Genomic DNA, 22,514 nt, shown 5'->3' with positions numbered 1-22,514 from the left:
ATGAAGGGGGAATTTCACTGCATACAGTCAGGTGTCTTGGCTGGGAACAGTACATGCTCTAATAATGTCTATTTTCCTCACTTATATTTATTCTGTACATTACTGGTTAATCCACCAGTAAGGTAAGCATTTTATCTGAATTTCAATTTGATTGCTCAAAATTTGTGTAGGAAGGAAAGCAACCCAGATTTCCTGTCCACAGCAGTCAGAGCAAGTAAAACGAAGGGAGAATTTCACTGCATACAGTCAGGTTTCTAATAAAAATGGTACACATTTTTTAATAAAAGTATATTGGAGATATGTTTCTTTTTTCATTAAAGAAAGTGAAAATGGGAGCGTGGACGCAGGGTCCTTGTTTGTAGAGCTATTAACCCCCATGAATATAGCTCCTACCGACTACTAGTGGTCGCCTGCAGCTCCAGGGAGGCATCCGCTCCCACCCTCACCCTGAACCGCCGCTCCACCATCTCCCGGGCAGCCACACGCCGTGCGGCCTAGTGCTGCGCCAAAAGCCGCGGCCTGGAGTAAGGCTGTAACCCGGATGCGCACCGACCGGAACTCCAACCCAGCCGGATAGGGCCGAGATCGCACTGTGTGGCCCAAGTGCAGGAGGAAAGGTGGGGTGAGTGCCTGGCAGACCCTGGGGGCGCCCCATATAACTGTTTATTTGGCCAAATCCCTGCTTCCACTACCTACAAGCTTGGGGACATAAAGCAGTGAGGCCTATTGATACTCCCTGCGTTAGAGGGATAGTACCTCTGCCTGAGGCCCCAATTTGAACTGGTCCCAGGGGAAAGTGTCCAGTGAGCAAGTAAAGACCCCCAGGGGCGTGGCTACTGTACCTATGTGAGAGGTTACATCTCTGTTGGGTTCTGCCAGCTAACACAAAATTCCTCCCCGGTGAGATAATGTGCCGCTCCACTACTGTCTATTCTGACCTCTTTGTCCGGCCCTGCCTTCCTATTACAAGATGGGCCCTAGTAAAACCTTCAAGAAAGCCCCAAAGGCAGCTGCGCGACTGGGAAGATTCGCCCGAGATAGTGGGCCTATCAAAGATACTGGAAATCAATCTGCGTCTTCCTCTCCGGGTTCCTCACCCGCGCATAGCCCTGCTGCAGCACAGGAACTAACGCTGGCTGATCTGCTTGCTGAGATAAAGGTGTCCAGGGAATCCTGCACAACATTGATTACTGCCAAAACTGAAGAGCTTAAAGTGGAGTTTTCCATACTTAAACAGGACATTCAAAAGCTTCGGGAGCGCACGGTAGAAGCAGAGCACCGTATTAACACCTTGGAAAATACTTGTGCACCTGTCCCACAACAGATTAATGAGCTCCAGCAGGCACTCACAGTGTGTCAAGCAAAATCAGATGATTTGGAGAACCGTCTGCGCCGGAATAGCGTACGGTTTGTTGGCTTCCCTGAAAGGGTGGAGGGGACGGAGCCTGAAAAGTTCCTAGAATCCTGGATACGAGACACCTTTGAAGTGCCCATACTCTCTCCTGTCTTCACAGTAGAAAGGGCCCACAGGATCCCGATGCGCCCTCCTATTCCAGGGGCCCCCCCTAGGGCTTTAATTGCACGGCTATTAAATGCTAAAGACAGAGATGCCCTACTCAGGATGACAAGAAACATGCAACAGATCACTTTTCAAAATACCAGGATTTCTCTCTACCCTGATTTCTCGCTGGAAGTTCAACGGCAAAGGTCACGGTTCCAGGAGGTCAAACGCCTGAGGGAAAGGAAAATAGAGTATGCCATGCTATATCCTGCTAAACTTCGGATTCAAGCGAACGGCAGCACCCAATTTTTTTCTTCTCCTCAAGACGTCTCTACATGGTTGGATAACGCGGCACTGTAAAGTTTGTTTCTTTGACGTCCTCACAGACCCCTAATTGGATTACAAATTTTGTTTCCTTCGGCTTTGTTCGTGGGGACCTTAGTATCTTCTCCTGGGTGTCTACTATTCACGTGAGCATGTGGTTAATTTTTTTCTAATGCTATTTACGTTTGCATACAGCAGGGGTAGGCAACCCGCGGCTCCGGGGCCTCATGCGGCTCTTCATCCTTCTTGTTACGGCTCAGTCTTGTGGCTTTGCCTGTCATGTTGTTTATACAGCCCTTGCACCTGCTGACGGCTTCTTGAGTGTGCGATCGCGATAAGCTAACGGTTAGCTTACCGCGGTTCAGGAAGCCGCCAGCAGGTGCGAGGGCTGTATAAGACATCACAGGAGTGACGGACAAGACCTTGCCGCAGCAAGATGATTCATCATGGTCCTTACTGTGGTCAAACACTCAAGACGAGAGAAGCCTCCAGAGTCCAGCTGCAGCAGGTGCGAGGGTTATAGACATGGATGTGACGCATATTTTAAGGATGTCTATAGCCCTCGTCTATAAACAGATGAGAACACTAGCATTTAATAGGGCTATTCAGTGTTTAATTTATTTCAAAGTAGGACTACACATGCACATTGCACTTCTGTTTGTTGTATTCTGTTGTTGTAACAGTTAAAATTAAAAAAAGGTTAAAACTTTTAAAATTTTATAAGCTGTTATGTTTTGCGGCTCCAGACTATTTTTCTTTAGTGGAAGAGGGGGCAAAATGGCTCTTTTGATAGTAAAGGTTGCTGACCCCTGGCATACAGGATACTGTACGACTTTTCTGAATGGATTCATGCTGACTTCTTTTAGACGCATTGGTGTCGCAATATATCTTTTTTTTTTTTCTTTTTTTTTTATATTCATTCTAGCATGGATTATCCAGCATTTTGCTTTGTTTCTCTACCCATGGCTCACACCATGCATCCTGGCTGTTGGCCGGCGGGCCCAGTATAACTTAACTTTTCTCAGACTCCTCTCAGCTGTCAAGTACACCTTTCGACGGTTTAACTACGTTTCAATAAAAATGTGTTTTTTTGTTGGTTGGTTCAGGGATCAAATTCTGCCACAGTTGGGTCTCGGCAGAAAGGGAGGGACTCCCCACACTTCTGTGCAGGGGACAGGAGTAAATCAGTTATTTATTTTGAAGGTTACACGGGTAGATCTAAAGTGTTTACATGTCTATATTACCTACAGGCTCAAGAGGCTTTTGTGCCTTCTTTCCAGGATCACGTTCATTGTGTCACTGAACTGTTTGCATGTCTTTATATGCCACATGTCTACGTGGCTCTGTATGCCTTATCCCCAAGATCACAATGTTAACAATACCTCCTCATGGCTTCCGACTTAAAATTTTCCCTACTCCTGGAATGTAAGGGGCTTAAATGATCGGATTAAGAGAAAGTTGGTGCTAGGTCATGTCAAATCGCTTGATGCGGAAATAATACTCTTACAAGAAACCCACCTTACAGGAAGTAAGATTTTATCCCTTCGGTGTCCCTGGGTGGGTTGGGCCTTCCACGCCACATATTCTCCTTACACGGGGGGGGGGGGTATCAATTTTGGTTAAATCTGTGAACTTCCAGTTACTATCTTTGAGGTCTGACCCCAAGGGCAGGTTCATCTTTCTGAATTGTAAGATTAACTCTGTAAATACTGTTTTGGCCAATATGTACATTTCGCCTCCGTACACTGATGAGTGTGTGATTCAGTTTGTAAACTATGTAGCGGATTTCCCATATGCCCAAATTATATGTGGTGGCGATTTTAACACAGTTTTAGATGACCGTTTGGATAGGGTAAGGAGCTCTGGCGCTACTTCCAATACCAGAACATCTAACTTAGCAGCTTTGATGGTGGATGTCTCTTTGGTGGAGGCGTGGCGTCACTGCCACCCCTCGCAGCTCGGTTTCTCCTGCTTCTCCACAACTCACATGTCCCTCTCGAGGTTGGATATGGTGTTTCTCTCCACAGGTCTCCTTTCGAATATACATGGAGCTCATTATCAAACACGAGGTATCTCAGACCACGCTCCCCTTAAGATAACGTGGCATACTGGCCCCGCTTCCCAAGGTCCTAGGCAATGGTCTTTCAACCCCGTCTGGCTCAATATTATAAATAATGATACATCAATCGCTAGCTCCATTACAGAATACTTTTCCTTAGATCACACCCCTGTTAACACCCCAACAGTTTGGGAGGCCTTTAAGGCCACTCTCCGATCTACTCTCCACACTGAGATTACAGCCGTTAAAAAACCTCACGCCATCTTGAGATGCAGTTAAGCCGAGAAGTTGATACCCTTACTGTTAGTGTGCAAGAAAACCCCTCTCCATCCACATTATTAGCGTTACGCCAAGCGGAACAGGCATTTGCTGCGCATATGCATGAAAAGGCCAAGAGGAAACTGCTCTTCTCTAAGGCCACCTTTTATGAGCAAGGTGAGCGGGCCGGTAAACTTCTAGCTTATATGGCCAAGGTACAAGCCTCCCCCCCGGTAATTACTGAGCTTTATAATTCACAGGGAGTGTTACATTGCCAACCTAGGGAGGTGCTGGGGATTTTGCAGGATTTTTATACCCACCTCTATACCTCTAAAACTACAGCTTCCCCTGAAGAAATGTCAGCATATTTTACTGATATTCGCCTACCTAGCCTGACTGTAGAGCAGGTCAGGACCCTGGATGCAGATATCTCAGTCCAAGAACTCTCTGAAGCTATTGATGCTTTCCCTAGTGGCAAGGCATCAGGTCCAGACGGTCTACCGATCGAAATTTATAAACGATTCAAAAAAGAAATTACCCCAAAATTGTGTGAGACCCTTAAGGACGCGGTGCAACGCCAGTCCCTACCTCCATCTATGTACAATGCTACAATTGTGCTACTCACCAAGCCTGGTAAAGACCCCAAATATTGTGACGCATATCGCCCAATCTCACTACTTACTACCGATGTTAAAATTTTGGCAAAGGTCTTGGCCATGAGATTGGGTGAAGTAATTCATCACCTGGTTCACGAAGATCAGACCGGGTTCATGCCTGGCAAATCCACGGCCCTAAATATCCGTAGACTCTACACTAACCTTTCCCCCTCCCATGATAACCAGGGTAGGAGGACTGTGATTGCCCTGGACATAGCCAAGGCGTTTGACACGGTTGAGTGGCCGTATCTCTGGCAATTGCTGAAAGAATATGGTTTTGGCCCAAACTACATCAATATGGTCAAATTATTGTATAATGCTCCTACTGCCTCTATTAAAACTAGTAATATGTCTACCCCTTCCTTCCGTCTCCACCGAGGTACAAGGCAGGGCTGTCCGCTCTCCCCTCTACTGTTTGCATTAGCCATTGAGCCACTGGCCTGTCTCATTAGATCTCATAACCATATAAAGGGGTTTGTGCTGGGTACTAGGGAGGATCGTATCCAGTTGCATGCAGACGATACCCTCATATCTGGGGGATAGAGGTGATTCACTAACAAACGTCCTTAAGGTCTTAGCAGAATTTGGTGATGTCTCTGGACTGGTAATAAATAAATCCAAATCCACTGCCCTTATGCTTGACCCACTTGCGGAGGAGGAAGACATGTCTACCTTTCCTCTTAAGATAGTCTCGGAATTTACTTACCTGGGAGTCGAGCTTACAGCCCTCCCCCAGCAATACTTGAATCTTAACTTAGACCCGTTGAATGTTTGGATGTCCCAAAAACTTAAGTCATGGGCCAACTTACCGGTTGGACCCACGGGGCAGGTGCATCTAAGCTACTCTATGTGCTACAACAAGCTCCTGTATGGATTCCGAAGTCTTATTTCCTTAAAGTGCATGCCATAATTAGGCAACTGGTGTGGGCTCATTCCAGGCCACGTCTAAAACTTGAAACATTAATATGTGCTAAAAACAAAGCTGGCTTGGCCCTTCCAGATATGTTTTTATATTATTTGGCAGCACAATTGTCCCACCTTGCTACATGGGTGGAAGGTTCGCATCACAGAGTGCTGCATTCACTTTGGGCTCAGTTAACTGGCTTTCCTGATAACCCAATAAGTTGGATCTTAGGAAACTCTGTCACTACATCTCAGGCATTACTCTCCCCTCCCATATGATCCCTACTTAGGGTGTGGAAAATGGCAAACACTCTTCTAAATTCTCCTGCCACTGACCCACTTACACCATTATGGCGCAACCGAGATTACCCCTTACTGTTAAAACTAGGCCCGATGAGTCTCTGGTCGGATCGTGGCATGAATACGTTAGGTGATGTGTGGCATGATGGCAAACTGATTTCTTTTGCGCAATTAAAGGACCAATTCCAAGTCCCACATACCCAATGGCTGACCTTTCACAAGCTCAGCCGTGCTCTCACTGCCACACACAAGAGCCATGACTTATCACTGTCCACGCATACCCTCTTGCTATATATTGAGAGGTCATACAAAAGGTCTGGTCACTATGCTTTATGCTAAGTTGCTACAGGAGGTGCACAAAAACAACCTAGATGGGCTACGGTCGAAATGGGAGGTAGATGTGGGCACAATTCTGGATGAGGAATGGCAGGAAGCGCAGGAATCCCCTCAGTTAGTATCCCCCAACCATAGATTACGGCTAATTCAACTGTATATTCTCCATAGGGCTTATTACACCCCTGTCAGACTTCATTATATTAATGCCAGCACCCCGGATGTTTGCACTAGATGTGCTTTGGAAAAGGGTACTCTGTTACACATGCTGTGGAGCTGTACTAAGCTCTCCGCATACTGGAGGAAAGTCCTAGACACCTTAGATGCGGTGCTCCGGGTGACTATTACCAGGTCGCCAAAGGTGTGCATCCTGGCCATAATTCAAGACTTGAAGCTGAACCATCACCAGTCATTTTTCCTTCTTGAGGCCTTACTACTAGCCAAGAGATTAATCACTCAGAATTGGAGATCGGTGGCTCCTCCTACCTTCTCTTCCTGGAAAGCAATAATGCAGGATACCTGTAACACTGAATACTTAATGTACCTGAAAAGGGGAGTCCCCACCAAATTTCATAAAATTTGGGGGCCCTGGGCCGACCTTTACCCCAACATCCAAGGCGACTTCTAGCAGTTTAGACTGTCAGGGTTCAGGGAAGGTGAAAGGTGTGATAATAAAGATGTGAACTGTTGTGCCTATGACGTAGTACCGGCTGCATGTTGTTATTCTTTCTGCATTATGTTTTGTCTAAGACATGTAACTTGTGATGTACTGTTCTTCCTTATTTTGATTTTGTTTTGTACACTACTCAATAAACTACCCGAATTTAAAAAAAAAAAAAGAAAGTGAAAATAGGATTTTATTTTTTTGCCTTTACATCCCCTTTAAAATCAGCCTTCTATTATATTTCCAAAAACTTCTGGAAATAAATGTTGAATTTCAATGGTAGGCAAAAATATCTTCGAGTTCAGATCACTCCAGATTATAGTAGTGTGTCTTTAGCTAATTACCCTGGGGTATTTAGAAAACTTTTCTCCATTCTTGGGAATACATGAAAGTGTCTTGGCTGGGAAGAGTCCATGTTCTAATAATGTCTATTTTCCCTCACTTATATTTATTTTGCACATTACTGGTTAATCGACCATTAAACATTGTATCTAAATTTCAATGTCATTGTAAAAAGTTTGTCTGGGGAGGAAAGCAACTCAGATTGAAAGTTAACGTTACTTATCGCAGTAGTTATAAAGGGGGCCTCAATATTCCAGACCTCCGGGCCCATTTTAATGCTGCTTAAATGGTGGAATGGCATACTCTAGAAATCTCTCCACTCTGGACTCAATTAGAATAATCCTCAATTGGTAATACTCAGCAATCTGTTATGGATTGGTGCCCCTTCCACATCCAGCGTACTCTACCACTGCAAACCACTTTTATGCAAATTTGGTGAAATAACCAGGACAAATACCCATTAATCTCTCCATTAACAAACTTTATATCTGTTGGACATTCCCGAATTTCCCAGGCCAGTAACTTGGTGAATTTTCTTGGTGGCAACATAAGTATATTTAAGTATAATGGAAGTCCTACTTTTCAGTGCACATTCCCTGGTCCCATGTCTCATAAGTAATTCAGTATAAATGCAAGTGCATTTTTTCACAAAACAGTTTAGTTACAAAGTCATGATCATAAAGTTGATAAGCCACCATACCACATCAAGGCAAACCTCATACGGTAGTCCCTAACTTGTTTACCTCTGGTCATAGTATAAAAAGTCTTTTACTTCTCTGCATAGTAGCATTCCTTGTAGTCAGTGTATCCAGAACCTTGGTTTCAGTCTAAGGACTAAATCCTCCCCCACCAGTATGCGGCTTTTAAGAGAGAGAAATTGCCCAAACCAACACCCATTTTTAAAAGCATAGGACCACCATTAGTTTAAAGGGGGGTACGGGGTGCTACAAACCACATGAAACTCAGCCACAGCTTCTGGTTACAATATACAAAAAGGAGGGTTGTGGGAGCACTCAAAAGGCTAAGTTAAAGTATATTTAAGTATAATGGAAGTGCTATCTTTCAGTGCACATTCCCTGGTCCCCTGTCTCATAAGTAATTCAGTATAAATGCAAGTGCATGTGTTTACAAACCAGGGGTTTTTAGTTACAAAGTTATGATCATAAACTGTTTGTACAGTTGTTATTGGTAAAAAGGATATCTAAAGAAATTAGCTGGTTTTCTTGTTTATCTTGTTGTCAGCCAATCAGAACCATTCCCCATTTTGGTCAATGGCATAGAAACAGTATAACAATGGCGCTGGATTTTTGGCTGATTAGGAAGGTAAGCAGAGGAAGAGAAGGATTGGAAAGAAGAAGAGGGAGAGAGAGAAGGAAGTATTTTCTGTGGGTACATTTTGAAAGATCTCTGTATAATTTGCGGTCTCTGGGCTGAATAATCTGAATAAATTGTTTCATCTCTGGGAACCTTGGTTGCATCATTAACCTGGCTGTGGTAAATTGCGGACTCTACTTTTCACAACACTATATGGATAGGGATAATATTTTATACAAAAACACCACAACCACCATTTTTGTATATAAAAATGTTTTATACTTTAACAGTTTAAACCAGAATAAAGTGTGTATAACCAGACTCTAATTGAGGGATATCACATGCCCAGGGCTGAAATCAATTTATATTCCCAGATACTCCATTATTTTTTTCAATAACGGTTAATAAACTGCCAAGATTTGCCCCCACTCTTTGAATGACTATATTTACTCTCCCATATAAATTTGCTATATGTAGGATATATGAAGTATTGGTCCACCACATTTTATTAGACAGTGGGAGTAAGACCTACACATATGCCAACACCTGAGGTTCTTCACGGTCAAGACAGTGAGGTTGTGGAATGCATTGCCAGGTGATGTTGTAATGGCTGATTCAGTTAATGCCTTTAAGAATGGCTTGGATTATTTTTTGGACAGACCGAATATCAAAGGCTATTGTGATACTAAACTCTATAGTTGGTATAGGCATGGGTATATATAATTTGTGTGAAAGTAGGGAGGGGTGTGTGTATGGATGCTGGGTTTTCATTTGGAGGGGTTGGACTTGATGGACTTTTTTCAACCCTATGTAACTATGTAACTTGGGGGCCTATTACCAGTGATGTTAACCAGAACAACCAAAGAACAATTTGATTCCAACAGTTAGAAAACAAAGCAAAGATCTGATTGGTTGCTATAAGCAACGTCACAGCTACTGTTTCACTCCATTTGAGTTTCTTACAAACATCAGGTAGCGGTCCTGCTTAGAGACACTTTACTTACTTCACCCTACATTTAAATTACCTTTCCACAGTACAGCCTTTTTGTGCAATATGTAAGATGGACCAGTGAAACTAAGCTTACATCTTCCATTATGGCATATTTACTTTGTGTGTGGGTACCTGTATGTATGTATGTATGTATGTACTGTATGTATGTATGTGTATATTTATAATATTTTTATTCCTGAACTGACCATACCATGTGGCACTGTTCAGTTACAAAAATATCCTTTATTTCCAAGTTCATTTAAAAAAAATTTGTTTACTTTATTGAGCTGTAAACATCTACGCGTTTCGATCTTCTCGTGTTTTTAAAATTTCAAACTTATCCAATCAGTTTTAGCTTAATAAATTACAAAGTTAAACATAATGATTATAAATTCATTGTGCTCCAATCGATATATTTGAAAAGTTTTCTGTATGTAAAAAGTATTCTTGTGCCATTTAACTCTTTAAATGCCACAATCTACATTCTGTGGCAAAGTAACTTGAAATGCCACAGATGGCCCCAATGCAGCAGCAGGCATGTGAAATATACGTGCTCTGCTGCTGCCTGCATTTTCTAAACAGAGGAGCGGCTAATAAAGCCGCTCGCTCCATTCAAACTCGTCCCCCAGCCCCTAGGCAACAAGCAGAAACTGGGAACGAGTGGCCCCTGAGGCGCAATCGCCCAGGGGCCCCAAGGCAGCACAATGAAATCTAGGTGCCCTGCTGCCTGTGCTTCCTGGCCCTCCAGCTCCGCCCACTCACAAGATCCAGCAAAGAAGACGGTTGCAGCCCTCCTGGACGACCTACAGCCTGCCACCCCAGGTTAGTGTACACACACACACACACACACACACACACACACACACACACACACACACACACACACACACACACACACACACACACACACACACACACACACACACACACACACACACACACACACACACACACACACACACCACACACACACACACACACACACACACTTACTTACGCACGCTATTGTGGTTTTTTTTTTTATTTCTTTTATCGAATCGTCTGTTTTTTTGCCTGTAAAAACTGTTTTATTGCCATTGCGAATAGTGTATTTGCTAATTGCACTGTGCAATACCTTTTTGTATGTTATTTCAGTGATTATATTACAATTTCAGTGATATTTGTGCATTTTTAGCCATTTTATTGCATGATTAGCCATTTTATGTTCATTTTCAGCTTTGCGTAGGTGGTGTTCGCTTATTTCTATCCGTAAAACCTATTTAGCCATGCTAAAATAATCAAACTTTGATTCTGACTGTTAATTACATTAGGCAAAAAAAAAAAAAAGCCATTGATGTTTGTGGTTTTGTTGGATTTTACAGATTTTTTACCATTTGGCTCAGTTCTTTACTTTGTTTTGCCCATGGAAATTTTGTCTGCTATAGATTCATTTGGGGGTCTCTGTGCTCGACATACTTTGGTTTATCTATGCATATCAGACATCAACCTGTTCAGTAGACCCCTGGCATTCATATTTAGGATGCCTTTTGCTGGTACGGGAAATTTCTATGTTTTTGAGAAATTTCATAAAAAACGTTATGTTTAGCATAGCTTTACAGTTTGGTAGTTTGCAGTAGAAAGATGTAATTACCTGCTTTAGATTCATCAGAATGTGTACTTTCGGAAAATAAATGGTTTTCTAGGGTCTCCATACTGTTAGGGGGTCTTATAGTGCATAATACACATACCGGGTGCTTGTATTGTAGTGTCATACGTGAAAATTCATATGTACTATTTTCATTTGGGGGTCTCTGTATGTCAACTAGTTTGGTAAATCTTTTCAAATCAGGCATCAAACTGTTCAGTACACCCCTGGCATTCATATTTAGGATGCCTTTTGCTGGTACATTACAATATGTGGGGTATATAATAACTTTGTGGCTATTTTCAGAAATTTCAAAAAAAGGCGTTATGTTTAGTATAGCATTGCAGTTTGGTAGTTTGCAGTATAAAGATGTCATTACCTGCTTTAGATTCGTCAGAATGTATACTTTCGGAAAATATATGATTTTCTAGGGTCTCCATACTGTTAGGGGGTCTTATCGCACATAATAACACATACCAGTTGCTTATATTGTAGTAGCCAGTGTATCATACATGAAAATTCATATGCCCTAATTGGGTTTGGGGGTCTCTGTATGCAACATAGTTTGGTAAATCTATGCATATTGGGCATCAAACTTTTTTAGTAGACCCCCCGCATTCATATTTAGGATGCTTTATGTTGGTAATGATACATGCACGTTACGATGCTGGAAAGTTGAAGCTTTGAGGCAATTTTCAGGTATTTCACCAAAACCGCCAATTTTAGGGGAAGCCTTGTGACTCAGTAGTTTGGAGCAGAAAGGCATGGGTACCCATTTTAGATTCGGTAGAATGTGTACTTTCCAAAAATATATGGTTTTGTGGGTAAACATATAATTCTGTGTTTTTACCCCACAAAAATGCAGTCAATGTGTTGATTTTTCATTAGCTGTAGTTTGTATGCGCTAACTTCATTTTGGGGCCTCTAAATGCCAGATACTTTGGTAAACCTATGCACAATGGGCACCAAACTGTTCAGTTGACCCCTGGCAATTATATTTAGGGTGCTTTTTCTTAGTACGTAATGATTCATGGGTGATAGGTGCTGGAAAATTTAAGCTTTGAGGCAATTTTCAGATATTTCACCAAAACCGATAATTTTGGGAAAGCCTTGTGACTCGGTAGTTTGGAGCAGAAAGGCTTGGGTACCCATTTTAGATTTGGCAGAATGTGTACTTTCCAAAAATATATGGTTTTGGGGGGTAAACCTATTTTTCTGTGTTTTTACCCCACAAAAAATGCAGTAAATGTGTTGATTTTTCAGTAGCTGAAGTAAAGTCCTGGACAATTTGTATGTGTTAACTTCATATTGTGGTCTCTAAATGCCAGGTACTTTGATAAACCTATGCATAATTGGCATCAAACTCTTCAGTGGACCCCTGGCAATCATATTCAGGGTGCTTTTTCTTGGTACCTAATACAGTGTGGGATATGCAGAGAAGCAAAATAAAACCTTTGAAGTGATTTTTCAGAATTTTGATCCATTTTTATAAAAACCACTAAGTTCAGACAAGCTTTGATGTTTGGGAGTAGAGAGACATAGTTACTCATTTTGGAATCAGCAGAATGTGTACTTTTAAAAAATATATTGGTTTCTTGTGTAAACCGAATGTTTCAGGATTTTGTGGCCTTGGAATCTAAAGTATGCCATTTTCTGCCTTCTGCTTTCAAAATTCGGTAATATACTGCCGGGAGTTTTTGCTGCACAGAAGTCCTAAATCTGCCTAAAACTATACATATCTGGTATTGGCACGTTCGAGAGACATGAGGCTTTCCAAATCAGTTGGATTTTCATGTGTAAAATGAATAATTCTTCTGGTAATTTTTTTTTGTATTTAGCGCTATAAATCTTTTTGCAGAGGTGGAAATACATGAAAACTCATGCAGATTTAGAAAGCTCAGTTTCTCCCGAAAAAAACAATGTATAGTTTTCCTAGGTTGTTTACAATATCGTAAAGGTGTAATGAAACATCAATATCCTTCTGATGTTGATAATTCACATAGTATGCCTTATGGCTATAACTATTTTGATGTGGGTTAGTGTGTACTGGCCCATAGGTTAACATTTGTCTAATTAATTGTTGTGGGCCAGTAAACTGGCAATTTGTTCTGAGGTGCACATATGTGATTACCTGTTGGGCACCTTTTAAATTTGCCCCGTAAAGCCTACTTGCAACTGTGCTGTAGGGGACGATGTCAAATGTAGTACTAAAACAGGCACTATTTTCATCACCCAGTACTGTAAAGCTTTACTAAGTTTGGACTAAATGTATGCAAAGGGCCCAAAAAAAACATTTAACCAAGTGTTCATCACTTATGACTCATCCTACGCAATTACTTTTTCTTTTTAATGCTATGTTTTGTTGTTTTTTGTTCTCTGTGAACTAAGGATCTTTAATATCTGTCTTAATTTCATTCACTTTTTTAGGGCTTGTGAGCAAAGTGCACCCTGTGGATAGCGTAGTAGATCAGGCCATTATCTGTGGGGAGAAGATTTCTAGAAACTCCAAGCTGATTGTGTCAATCGCAAAGGAGGCTGTCAGTGGAGGTAAGCAAACCAAAGGTTTAAAAACCCTGTTTTTGATTTTAAAATGCAGGAGATGAATGAGAAAAAAATACACACCTCTATCTATATACTTTTTTTTAAATACAGTGAATATATATATATATATATATATATATATATATATATATATATATATATCTCTCTTAACATACATAGCAATTTCGCTGAAGTAAGAGACACGTGGATGGGCTTATCTCACCTCCATCGCTCAATAAATTGATTGTCTTAATCAGCTCTTAGCTGGAACTATACAAGGTCACCTATCTTGCTAGAGGATACCAGAGTTAATTAGTAATCAGCAGGACAGAACAACAGGCCACTGCACTTTTACTGCATGTTACAACTGGAAATATCTGCAAAATACAATTTCAGTAAGTGAGCATTCAATTGATGATGAATTCAAAACGTAACAGATGGTCAACTTTAAAGATAACTTGGATAATTTTATCAGAAATTTTCCTCATGATATAGACAAATCACTTGAATTTAAATGAGAGAAAGCTGAATTACTCCACAGTTGTTTTTGAGGGTCTAACTGGTTATCATTTAAAAATTTCCATTACACCATATCTCACACAGGGTCTTTGTATTTATTAACCTATTTAAGTTTGATATAGAATATAAATACAGAGGTTTAATACTTGTGTAATTAAAAGTAAAATGATCAGTCAAGGATACCAGTGTCACCTTCGTTTTTGTAGTCAATTTCATATAAAGGAATTGGTGAAAATAACATGTTGCAGCATGTCTTATTTTACAATTTTAGTCTGACTATCATTTAAAAGGATATACATTTCATTTGACAAAATCCCAAATTTTGAGAAATGTGACCCCATATATTTAACCTTTTACCTGCGACGAACGTAGGTACTAAGCTCTTGCAGGGAAAAGCCCTAACTGCCAAGCACATAGTACCTACCTTCTTGGCTATAAAGGGCTCCTCTCTGCATCTGCGGCGATTGCCGCTTCAGCAGAGGCTTCTGTTACTCTCCCCACCCCCTAGGCAATGAGCAGAGGGAGAGGAGGTCACGTGGGTCCTGCGACCCTGCTAGACATCCGAACTGTAAGTAGCATTTATTTTACAGTTATACACACATTTACACATACTAATTACATGCATGTACAAATACACAATACACATTTTACTAAGTTAGCTTTATTCTTTTTCTTTTCAGGCTTTTTTTTGTTGTTGCAATTTTGTATATGTCAGAATGTGTACTTTACTAAAATATATGTTTTTGGGGGGTCTTGTGCTGTTAGAGGGTCTTGTGGCACAATATACAGTGACTGCTTTATGTTAAAAGAAGACGAAAAGACAGAGGTGAAAATTCGAACGCACTAATTTTTTTGGGGGGTCCGCACATGCCAGCTGCTTTGGTATATCTATTCACATTGGGCATCAAACTGTTCAGTAGACCCGTGGTGTCAATATTTAGGGTGTTTTACAATTGTATGTAAGAAATTTGGTGAGATAAATGCGGCCAATTGCAATATTTTTAGACAATTTTCAGAAATATAAAAAACGATGCCTTTAGCGTAGCTTTACAGTAAGGTAGTTTGGAGTAGAAAGACATAATTACCCATTTTAGATTCGTCAGAATGTGTACTTTCCAAACATATATGGTTTTGAGGGTCTATGTGCTGTTAGGAGGGTCTTTTGGCAAATCATACACAATCACAGGCCATTCTTCACAGAAGGTGAAAAGACAGCGGAGAAAATTCAAATACACAAATTTTTTGGGGGTCCGTACATACCAGCTGCTTTGGTATATATTCACATTGGGCATCAAACTGTTCAGTAGACCCTTGGTGTCAATATTTAGGGTGATTTACAATTGTATGTAAGAAATTGGGTGAGATAAATGCTGCCAATTGCAATATTTTTAGACAATTTTAAGAAATGTCATAAAAACCGCTGCCTTTAGCGTAGCTTTGCAGTAAGGTAGTTTGGAGAAGAAAGACATAATTAACCATTTTAGATTCATCAGAATGTGTACTTTCCAAACATATATGGTTTTTAGGGGTCACCATAAAGGTTGAACTCGATGGACATGTGTCTTTTTTCAACCTTACTTACTATGTTACTATGTTACTATGCAGGGTGGAAGTTTTGAGGTGATTTTTGGAAATGTCACTAACATTGCCAAATTTAGGAAAGATTTGCAGCTTGGTGCTTTGGGGTAGAAAGACATGCATACCCAATTTAGATTCGGGGGAATATGTACTTTCCGAAAATATATGGTTTTCTGGGGTGAATTTACTTTTTTCTACCTTTGTCCACCCCAAAATAATGTAAATGTGTTGATTTTGCAGTACCTGAAATGATAGACCAAATGTGGGGTCTTCCTTTTGAGGCCCCTATATGCCAGATGCTTAGGTACACCTATATATATTGGACATCAAACTGTTCAGCAGACCCCAGGCTTTCATATTTGGGGTCATTTGTCATGATAACTAATAGTATGTTCGATATAAGATGCTGCACGTTGCAAGTTTTGAGGTGATTTTCGGAAATGTCCCCAAAATTGCCAAATTTAGGAAAGATTTGCGGCTTGGTGCTTTGGGGTAGAAAGACATGCATACCCAATTTAGATTTGGGGGAATGTGTACTTTCTGAAAATATTTTTGTGGAATGGTGCACTGCTTATAGATTTTGATCTATATAAGTGATAAATCTCCATAAAAGTATATATATTTGGTATTGCCGTGTTCAGGAGACATAGGCCTTTCCAAATTGGCTGTGTTCTCGTACATAAAATAAATGATGTTTCTGATATATGTAACTGTACTATGTGAAACATGATTTTTTTTTTTCATTTTATTAGGCTATATTTTTTTACAGAAATGGAATTACACCAAAATTCTAGCATATTTTGAAAGCTCAGGTTGTCCTGAAAAAAAAACATATATTGTTTTCCTGGGTAAACTAAAAGACCCCCCCAGGAAAGGCCCTTAAATTGAAAGAGTGCAAAATGTTCAAAAATGGTCTGGCAATAAAAGTACTGAATCAGCCAAATTGTCTGGCAGCGAAAAGGTTAAACAATGTGACCATTGTAAAGGTTGATTGGGGGAAGATAGACTTATTTGCATCTGAATCTAAATGACATAATATAAACCTTGACCAGTTAATAGATAATTAATAGTATGCACTAAAAATAACAACCACTAGCATTCAATTGAGTGAAACAGAAGAATCTCCCAAAAAATGTATCATCTGCATAAAATGATTTTCATCAGATGTAACTAGAAAAGGAAGTTTGAGAACAAACTTCATGTTGGTTTGATAAACATGTGAAATCACTGAATGAAATCTAATTGGCTGTTGTTGGCTCCATCAAGTTTTTCTAACCTGAATCTATAGTCATCCAGTGACAAACTGCAAAGTTGAGGTACCCTGGAATTAATTGTATGAAAATGGCAGCAGTTTATATCTCCCCTTTTAAATCAGTGTGAACTTGTCTTTGTGGCCCGCCCTCTTTTTTTTTTTTTTTTTTTTAACCAAGAATCTGTAATCATCCAGTGACAAAATGTGCGGCGTTTGGGGACCCTGGCCTAAATAATATAAAAATTGCAGCAATTTAAACCAGTAAAACTAAACCTAAAACTGCAGTCCCCTAGTGACCATATGTGAAGAGTTTGGGGACCTGGCGTTAATACTGTGAAAATGGCAGCAGGTTCAGTTTGCCCATTGAAAATCAGGTAAAATCTGAGTGGCTGGTGGCCCTCTCCCCTTATTCCCTGCAAAGCTTGGCAGAATGAAATCTGATTGACTGTTGATCGCTCCGCCATGGTTTTGCTACCCTTGGACCACAGTCATATAGTAAAAACCACTGTACAAATCAAATTTTGGGGACCCTGGCTTTAATAGTGTCAGAATGGCAGCAATTTAAATATCCAAAAAAAAGTCAATAGATGAGTTGTGATTGGCAGGTGGGTGTGCCCTTTTTTCTAACCTTGAGTTGAAGTCAGTTTGTCACATAGTAACATAGTTACTATAAAAACAAACTTCATGTTTATTTGAAAAATGTGAAGTAACTGAATGAAATGTGATTGGCTGTTGTTGGTTCAACCATGTTTTTCTAACCTTAGACCACAGTCCTATAGTAAAAACCACTGTACAAATTCTGGGGACCCTGGTTTTAATAGTGTCAGAATGGCAGAAATTTAAATTTCAGTGACATCTGATTGATGGTTGGTGACTCCACCTACTTCTTCTAAACTTGAACTGCAGTTACCCCAGTTACCCAGTGACTATCTCTCGAAAGTTAAGGACCTTGCCATTAATATTTAAAGAATGGCAGCAATTTACATTTAAACCAATACAAGTCAATAGGTGTGATTGGCTGTTGGCAGCTCCACCCACTATTTCGAACCTTGAATACGTAATCGCCCAATGACTGACTGTGAAAAGTTTGGGAACCCTGCGTAAATAGTGTGAGAATGGGAGTGTTTTAAACGAGCATGAGCTACCTGCTCCACATAGGATGAAGAAATGTTGAGAGGTTGGGTGTTTTATATATCAATTCAGGAATCGGGAGTCCATATAATTATTTAACCAGGCCGAAGGGACCCGCCCCAGTTCCAAAGGCAATCAATTACAGAAAGGTTTATATCAAAAACGATATAAGTCCCAAGGCCTCTTACAGTAAAAACAAAATTAATTTATTGATAATCACATTTAAAAAAGTATCCAGTACATACTACCCTACATATCCCACCTTACGCGTTTCGCACCCTCCGGCGCTTAGTCATAGGTGTGTCTCTTTTGGCAAGAAGTAGCCACATATGGCAAACAGATGACTGGGAAACCTATCCATTCACAAATTGAATGGGCATTATTCAGTCACACCACAAATTATACCCAACTATCAAAACCAGAGAAAAACATGATAGGCAGACTAGCTGCAGCAGCTAGCAAAACGATATTACAACAATGGTTGACCCTGGAATCCCCGTCCATATTTATAGTCAAACAAAAACTACATTACTTATTTCATATGGATTGGTTGGAAGCAATAACCAGAAAAGAACACAACACAACAAAATTCTTTAATACCTGGATAACATATATAGCAACACTCCCACACCATACTAGATATCTTATGGTCTATACATTCAGACAAACAACATGGTACGACGAAGAAACACTTAAAGAACACCCACTTGTGGTGGATGCATCCCAGTACCTCGACAATTGGCAACATGAACAGGAAAGATTGGTCTTTGCACCCCCCAGGAGCCATCAGATAAACAGACTACTGGCGATGTACCCATTGAGTCCTACATAGGATCATATACAATATTTTGAGCTGTGTGTTTTGAAATGTAATTGTATATTACTGAATAATCATTGTTGAAAACTATTGTGCACCTGTTTTTCCCTTAAGGGGGGGAGGGCACCTGGCCAATTTTCCCTACATCACCCTGAGTGGGACCGCCCAGACTTCTGTTGGATTAGTAACAGAAGACCACACACACACCTTGTCTAGGCCCTAAGGGAAGGACCTCCAACCCAAATGCAAGTATGGCACAACTATTGGTATAGGCCGCACCTCAGATAGACCGAGGCACTGCCTCTCCCCATCTCGCTGACACTATCCCAAGGTGGGAAGCCCACCATAGCACCTGCAGGGAAGCAGTGACGCACTTCATTTGCTGGGGCCTATTAACCATTCCGCATCCACACATAATTTCTGGGTTGAACTGCCCAATTGTTGAATTCACCTTCCCCCTTCACGTTGCTTTGGTAATTCCAAGACACTCTCTCTACATATACTTTGGATTTATTGTTACTGGTTCTCCTCCCCGGTTTTCCTTTTTGCTTATCCCTCTTGTGACTCGATTGTTCCTTAATTTTTTCCTTCTCTCCTTGTCTGCTTGCAACCATAGCCACTCCGGTATGGGTAACACCTGTTCTTTTCAAGGGCCAAGCGGAGGCAGCAACTGAGATCTACTGCCACCCTAGATCTCGAGGAAGGGACTGTTTTTTAGAAATGTCTAGGGGCTAAACCCCCAATAAGGTTCTAGATTGTTATGGGTAATAGACTCACCCGAGTTTGGGGGGTGAGTAGGGAGGGTTGGGAATGTATAAATGTTGGGTTTATGTATCAATGTATGTCGCAGACTATACAATCTATTTTGGCTGTCATGGTAACTAAGCATGATGTAAATTATATGTTTTTCTTGTTGAAGAATTTGAGGGAATGGACACTTTCTCTGGCTTGGCATTTAACTACAACTTTACAATATGACTAATATATTGATTCTTTCTTGGAATGTGAGGGGCCTCAACTCCAAATTCAAAAGGAGCTTAATGTTTAATTACCTCAAAAGATACCCTCCCTATATCCTTCTCCTCCAGGAGATGCATCTCACCGGACAAAAAATCCTAGCACTTAAGAAACCTTGGGTAAGTTGGCACTTTCACTCTACCTTCTCGTCTCACTCGAAGGGGGTCTCCATAATAATACGTAAAGACCTGCCATTTGAGATTCTGAAACTCCATCTAGACCATTATGGCAGATTCCTGATTTTACATGGCCTTATTGCCAATAAACCCATCCTATTGGTCAATGTATATATGCCTAGCCATTTGCAGTGTCAATCCTAGATTTAGTGGTGACTAAATTGTCTGAATTTCCCCCTAGCCCCCTCTGTATTTTGGGTGATTTTAACTGCTGCTTCAACCCATCTTTGGATAAACTTAGCCTTGACCCCCACACCTTCACTAAGCTCACCACATGGGCTGAGGCCTTACAACTGACTGACCCTTGGTGGTTGAAATACCAACTCCAAAAATCCGTCTCCTGTCACTCCCCAAAACATAAAACCTTTTCAAGAATTGATCTGGCCCTAGTATCTCATGAGCTCTTACCTGTAATTAACCAAATTCAGTACCTACCTCAATTGCTGTCCGACCATTCCCCACCTCAGCTCACCTTACCCTGGACTCCGGAGGCCTCAGATAAATTATGGTGCCTGAGCCTTCTCTGGCTCAAAAACACTACAGTGGCCGAGGCGAATGCTCAGGCGTATGGGGACTACTGGGCCGCAGCGCTCAGGGAACACATACACAGAACCCTGCCCCCTCCAACTATGCTGAACGCACACAACTTTCTAGAGCTTCCATATCTCTAACTAGGAAAGCCTTGCTTTATCAGAACCAATGTATCTTTGACCAGAGTGATAAAAACAGTAAGCTTTTGGCATTTCTGGCCAAGCAGCAGATGACATCCTCCGCTGTTCCTCGCCTTACTTAAGAGGATGGCTCCATAATTGCAGAACCCAGACTTAGCACAGGAATTTGCCTCCTTTTACCAAAACCTCTACGCTACCTCAACAACACACTCTAGAACCCAACTCCTCCACTTTTTGGACTCTATCCATATCCCCCTTCACCTAGTGGCCAAGCATTCCTTGATGCTCCTATTCCGCCCGAGAAGTTGCTGATGCAATTGCCTCGCTCCCCGCAAACAAGACTCCAGGACTGGATGGCCTTCCTCCTGACTGGTAAAAAGCCCTATCAGAACAACTGGTCCTGAAATATCTAGAGACATTACAAAGTCCTTTTGATAGCAATTCCCTACCACCATCATTTAAAGAGGCCCTTATAGTTGTTATCCCTAAACCGGGAAAAGACATAACTCATTGCTCTTGATACCTCCCTATATACCGCTCTTGAACACAGATGCTAAAATCCTGGCTAAGGTCCTCACTTCCCGCCTCCAGCGGGTGGTTCCGGACCTAATACATCCTGATCAGCCTGGCTTTGTGCCTGGGCGCTCCACTAACATCAACCTTCGCAGGCTCTTTACCAATATACAGATCCCCCATACTGAAACAGGCACTAGAGTAGTATCCTCTCTGGACTCTGCAAAGGCTTTTGATTCAGTGGAGTGGGATTACCTGTGGGAGGTCTTGACCCGCTTTGGATTTGGCCCCCGTTGTATAACGTGGATCCAACTCCTGTACAAGAACCCTACGGCATGTGTTAGAGTGAACAGCCACATTTCCCTCCCCCCCTTTCTTGCTAACGAGAGGAACAAGGCAGGGCTGTCCCCTTTCCCCAGTTCTGTTTGCCCTAGCAATAGAACCATTAGAAATATTAACCAGACACTCCCCTCTCATCAAAGGCTTAACCTATGGTACTATACAAGAAAAAATCTCCCTCTTTGCAGATGACCTCCTTATATATTTCGCTGATCCTAACTATTTCCTCACTACCCTCCTTGACTTGGTCAACCATTTTGGCTCATTCTCTGGTCTCCGAGTCAACTGGGAAAAATTAGTTTTATTCCCCATAAACCCTGATCAACCCAGGGCTTTGCCAAATGGGACCCTGCAGGAGTGGGCTACTCAATTCAAATACCTAGGTGTGATAATCCATTCAGACTTCACCAAATACACTGCCTTAAACCTTGATCCAATTCTGACCAACACCTTAAACCGCTGGACTAAGCTCCCCTGATGTCTCTGGGGTAGGGTCAATGTCATTAAAAGGATCTACCTTCCCAAAATTCTCTATCTCCTTCACAATGCACCCGTATTTATCCCCAAAAAGTACTTCAAAAGCATAAATCAAATTCTGATCCCCTTTCTCTGAAACAACAAAACACCCAGAATTGCTTGGACCAAGTTGTGCGCTCCATGCGAGGAGGGAGGATAGGCCCTCCCCAACTTC

The 22,514-nt window shown here is 41.3% G+C and overlaps 1 protein-coding gene across 2 annotated transcripts in view; it reads left to right on the top strand.

Moving 5' to 3' along the window:
• The window catches only part of echs1.L (enoyl-CoA hydratase, short chain, 1, mitochondrial L homeolog), a 172,339-nt gene that overhangs the window by 79,321 nt on the left and 70,504 nt on the right, over nucleotides 1–22,514 (top strand). For both annotated transcript variants that reach the window (XM_018224612.2, NM_001095662.1), the window contains one exon: nucleotides 13,697–13,816. In XM_018224612.2, coding sequence (XP_018080101.1) covers nucleotides 13,697–13,816 — 120 coding nt within the window. The remainder of the gene's footprint in view (nucleotides 1–13,696; nucleotides 13,817–22,514) is intronic.

Source organism: Xenopus laevis, chromosome 7L, assembly GCF_017654675.1.
Source record: "Xenopus laevis strain J_2021 chromosome 7L, Xenopus_laevis_v10.1, whole genome shotgun sequence".
Taxonomy (NCBI): Eukaryota; Metazoa; Chordata; class Amphibia; order Anura; family Pipidae; genus Xenopus; species Xenopus laevis.
This window is presented reverse-complemented; position numbering and strand designations above follow the sequence as displayed.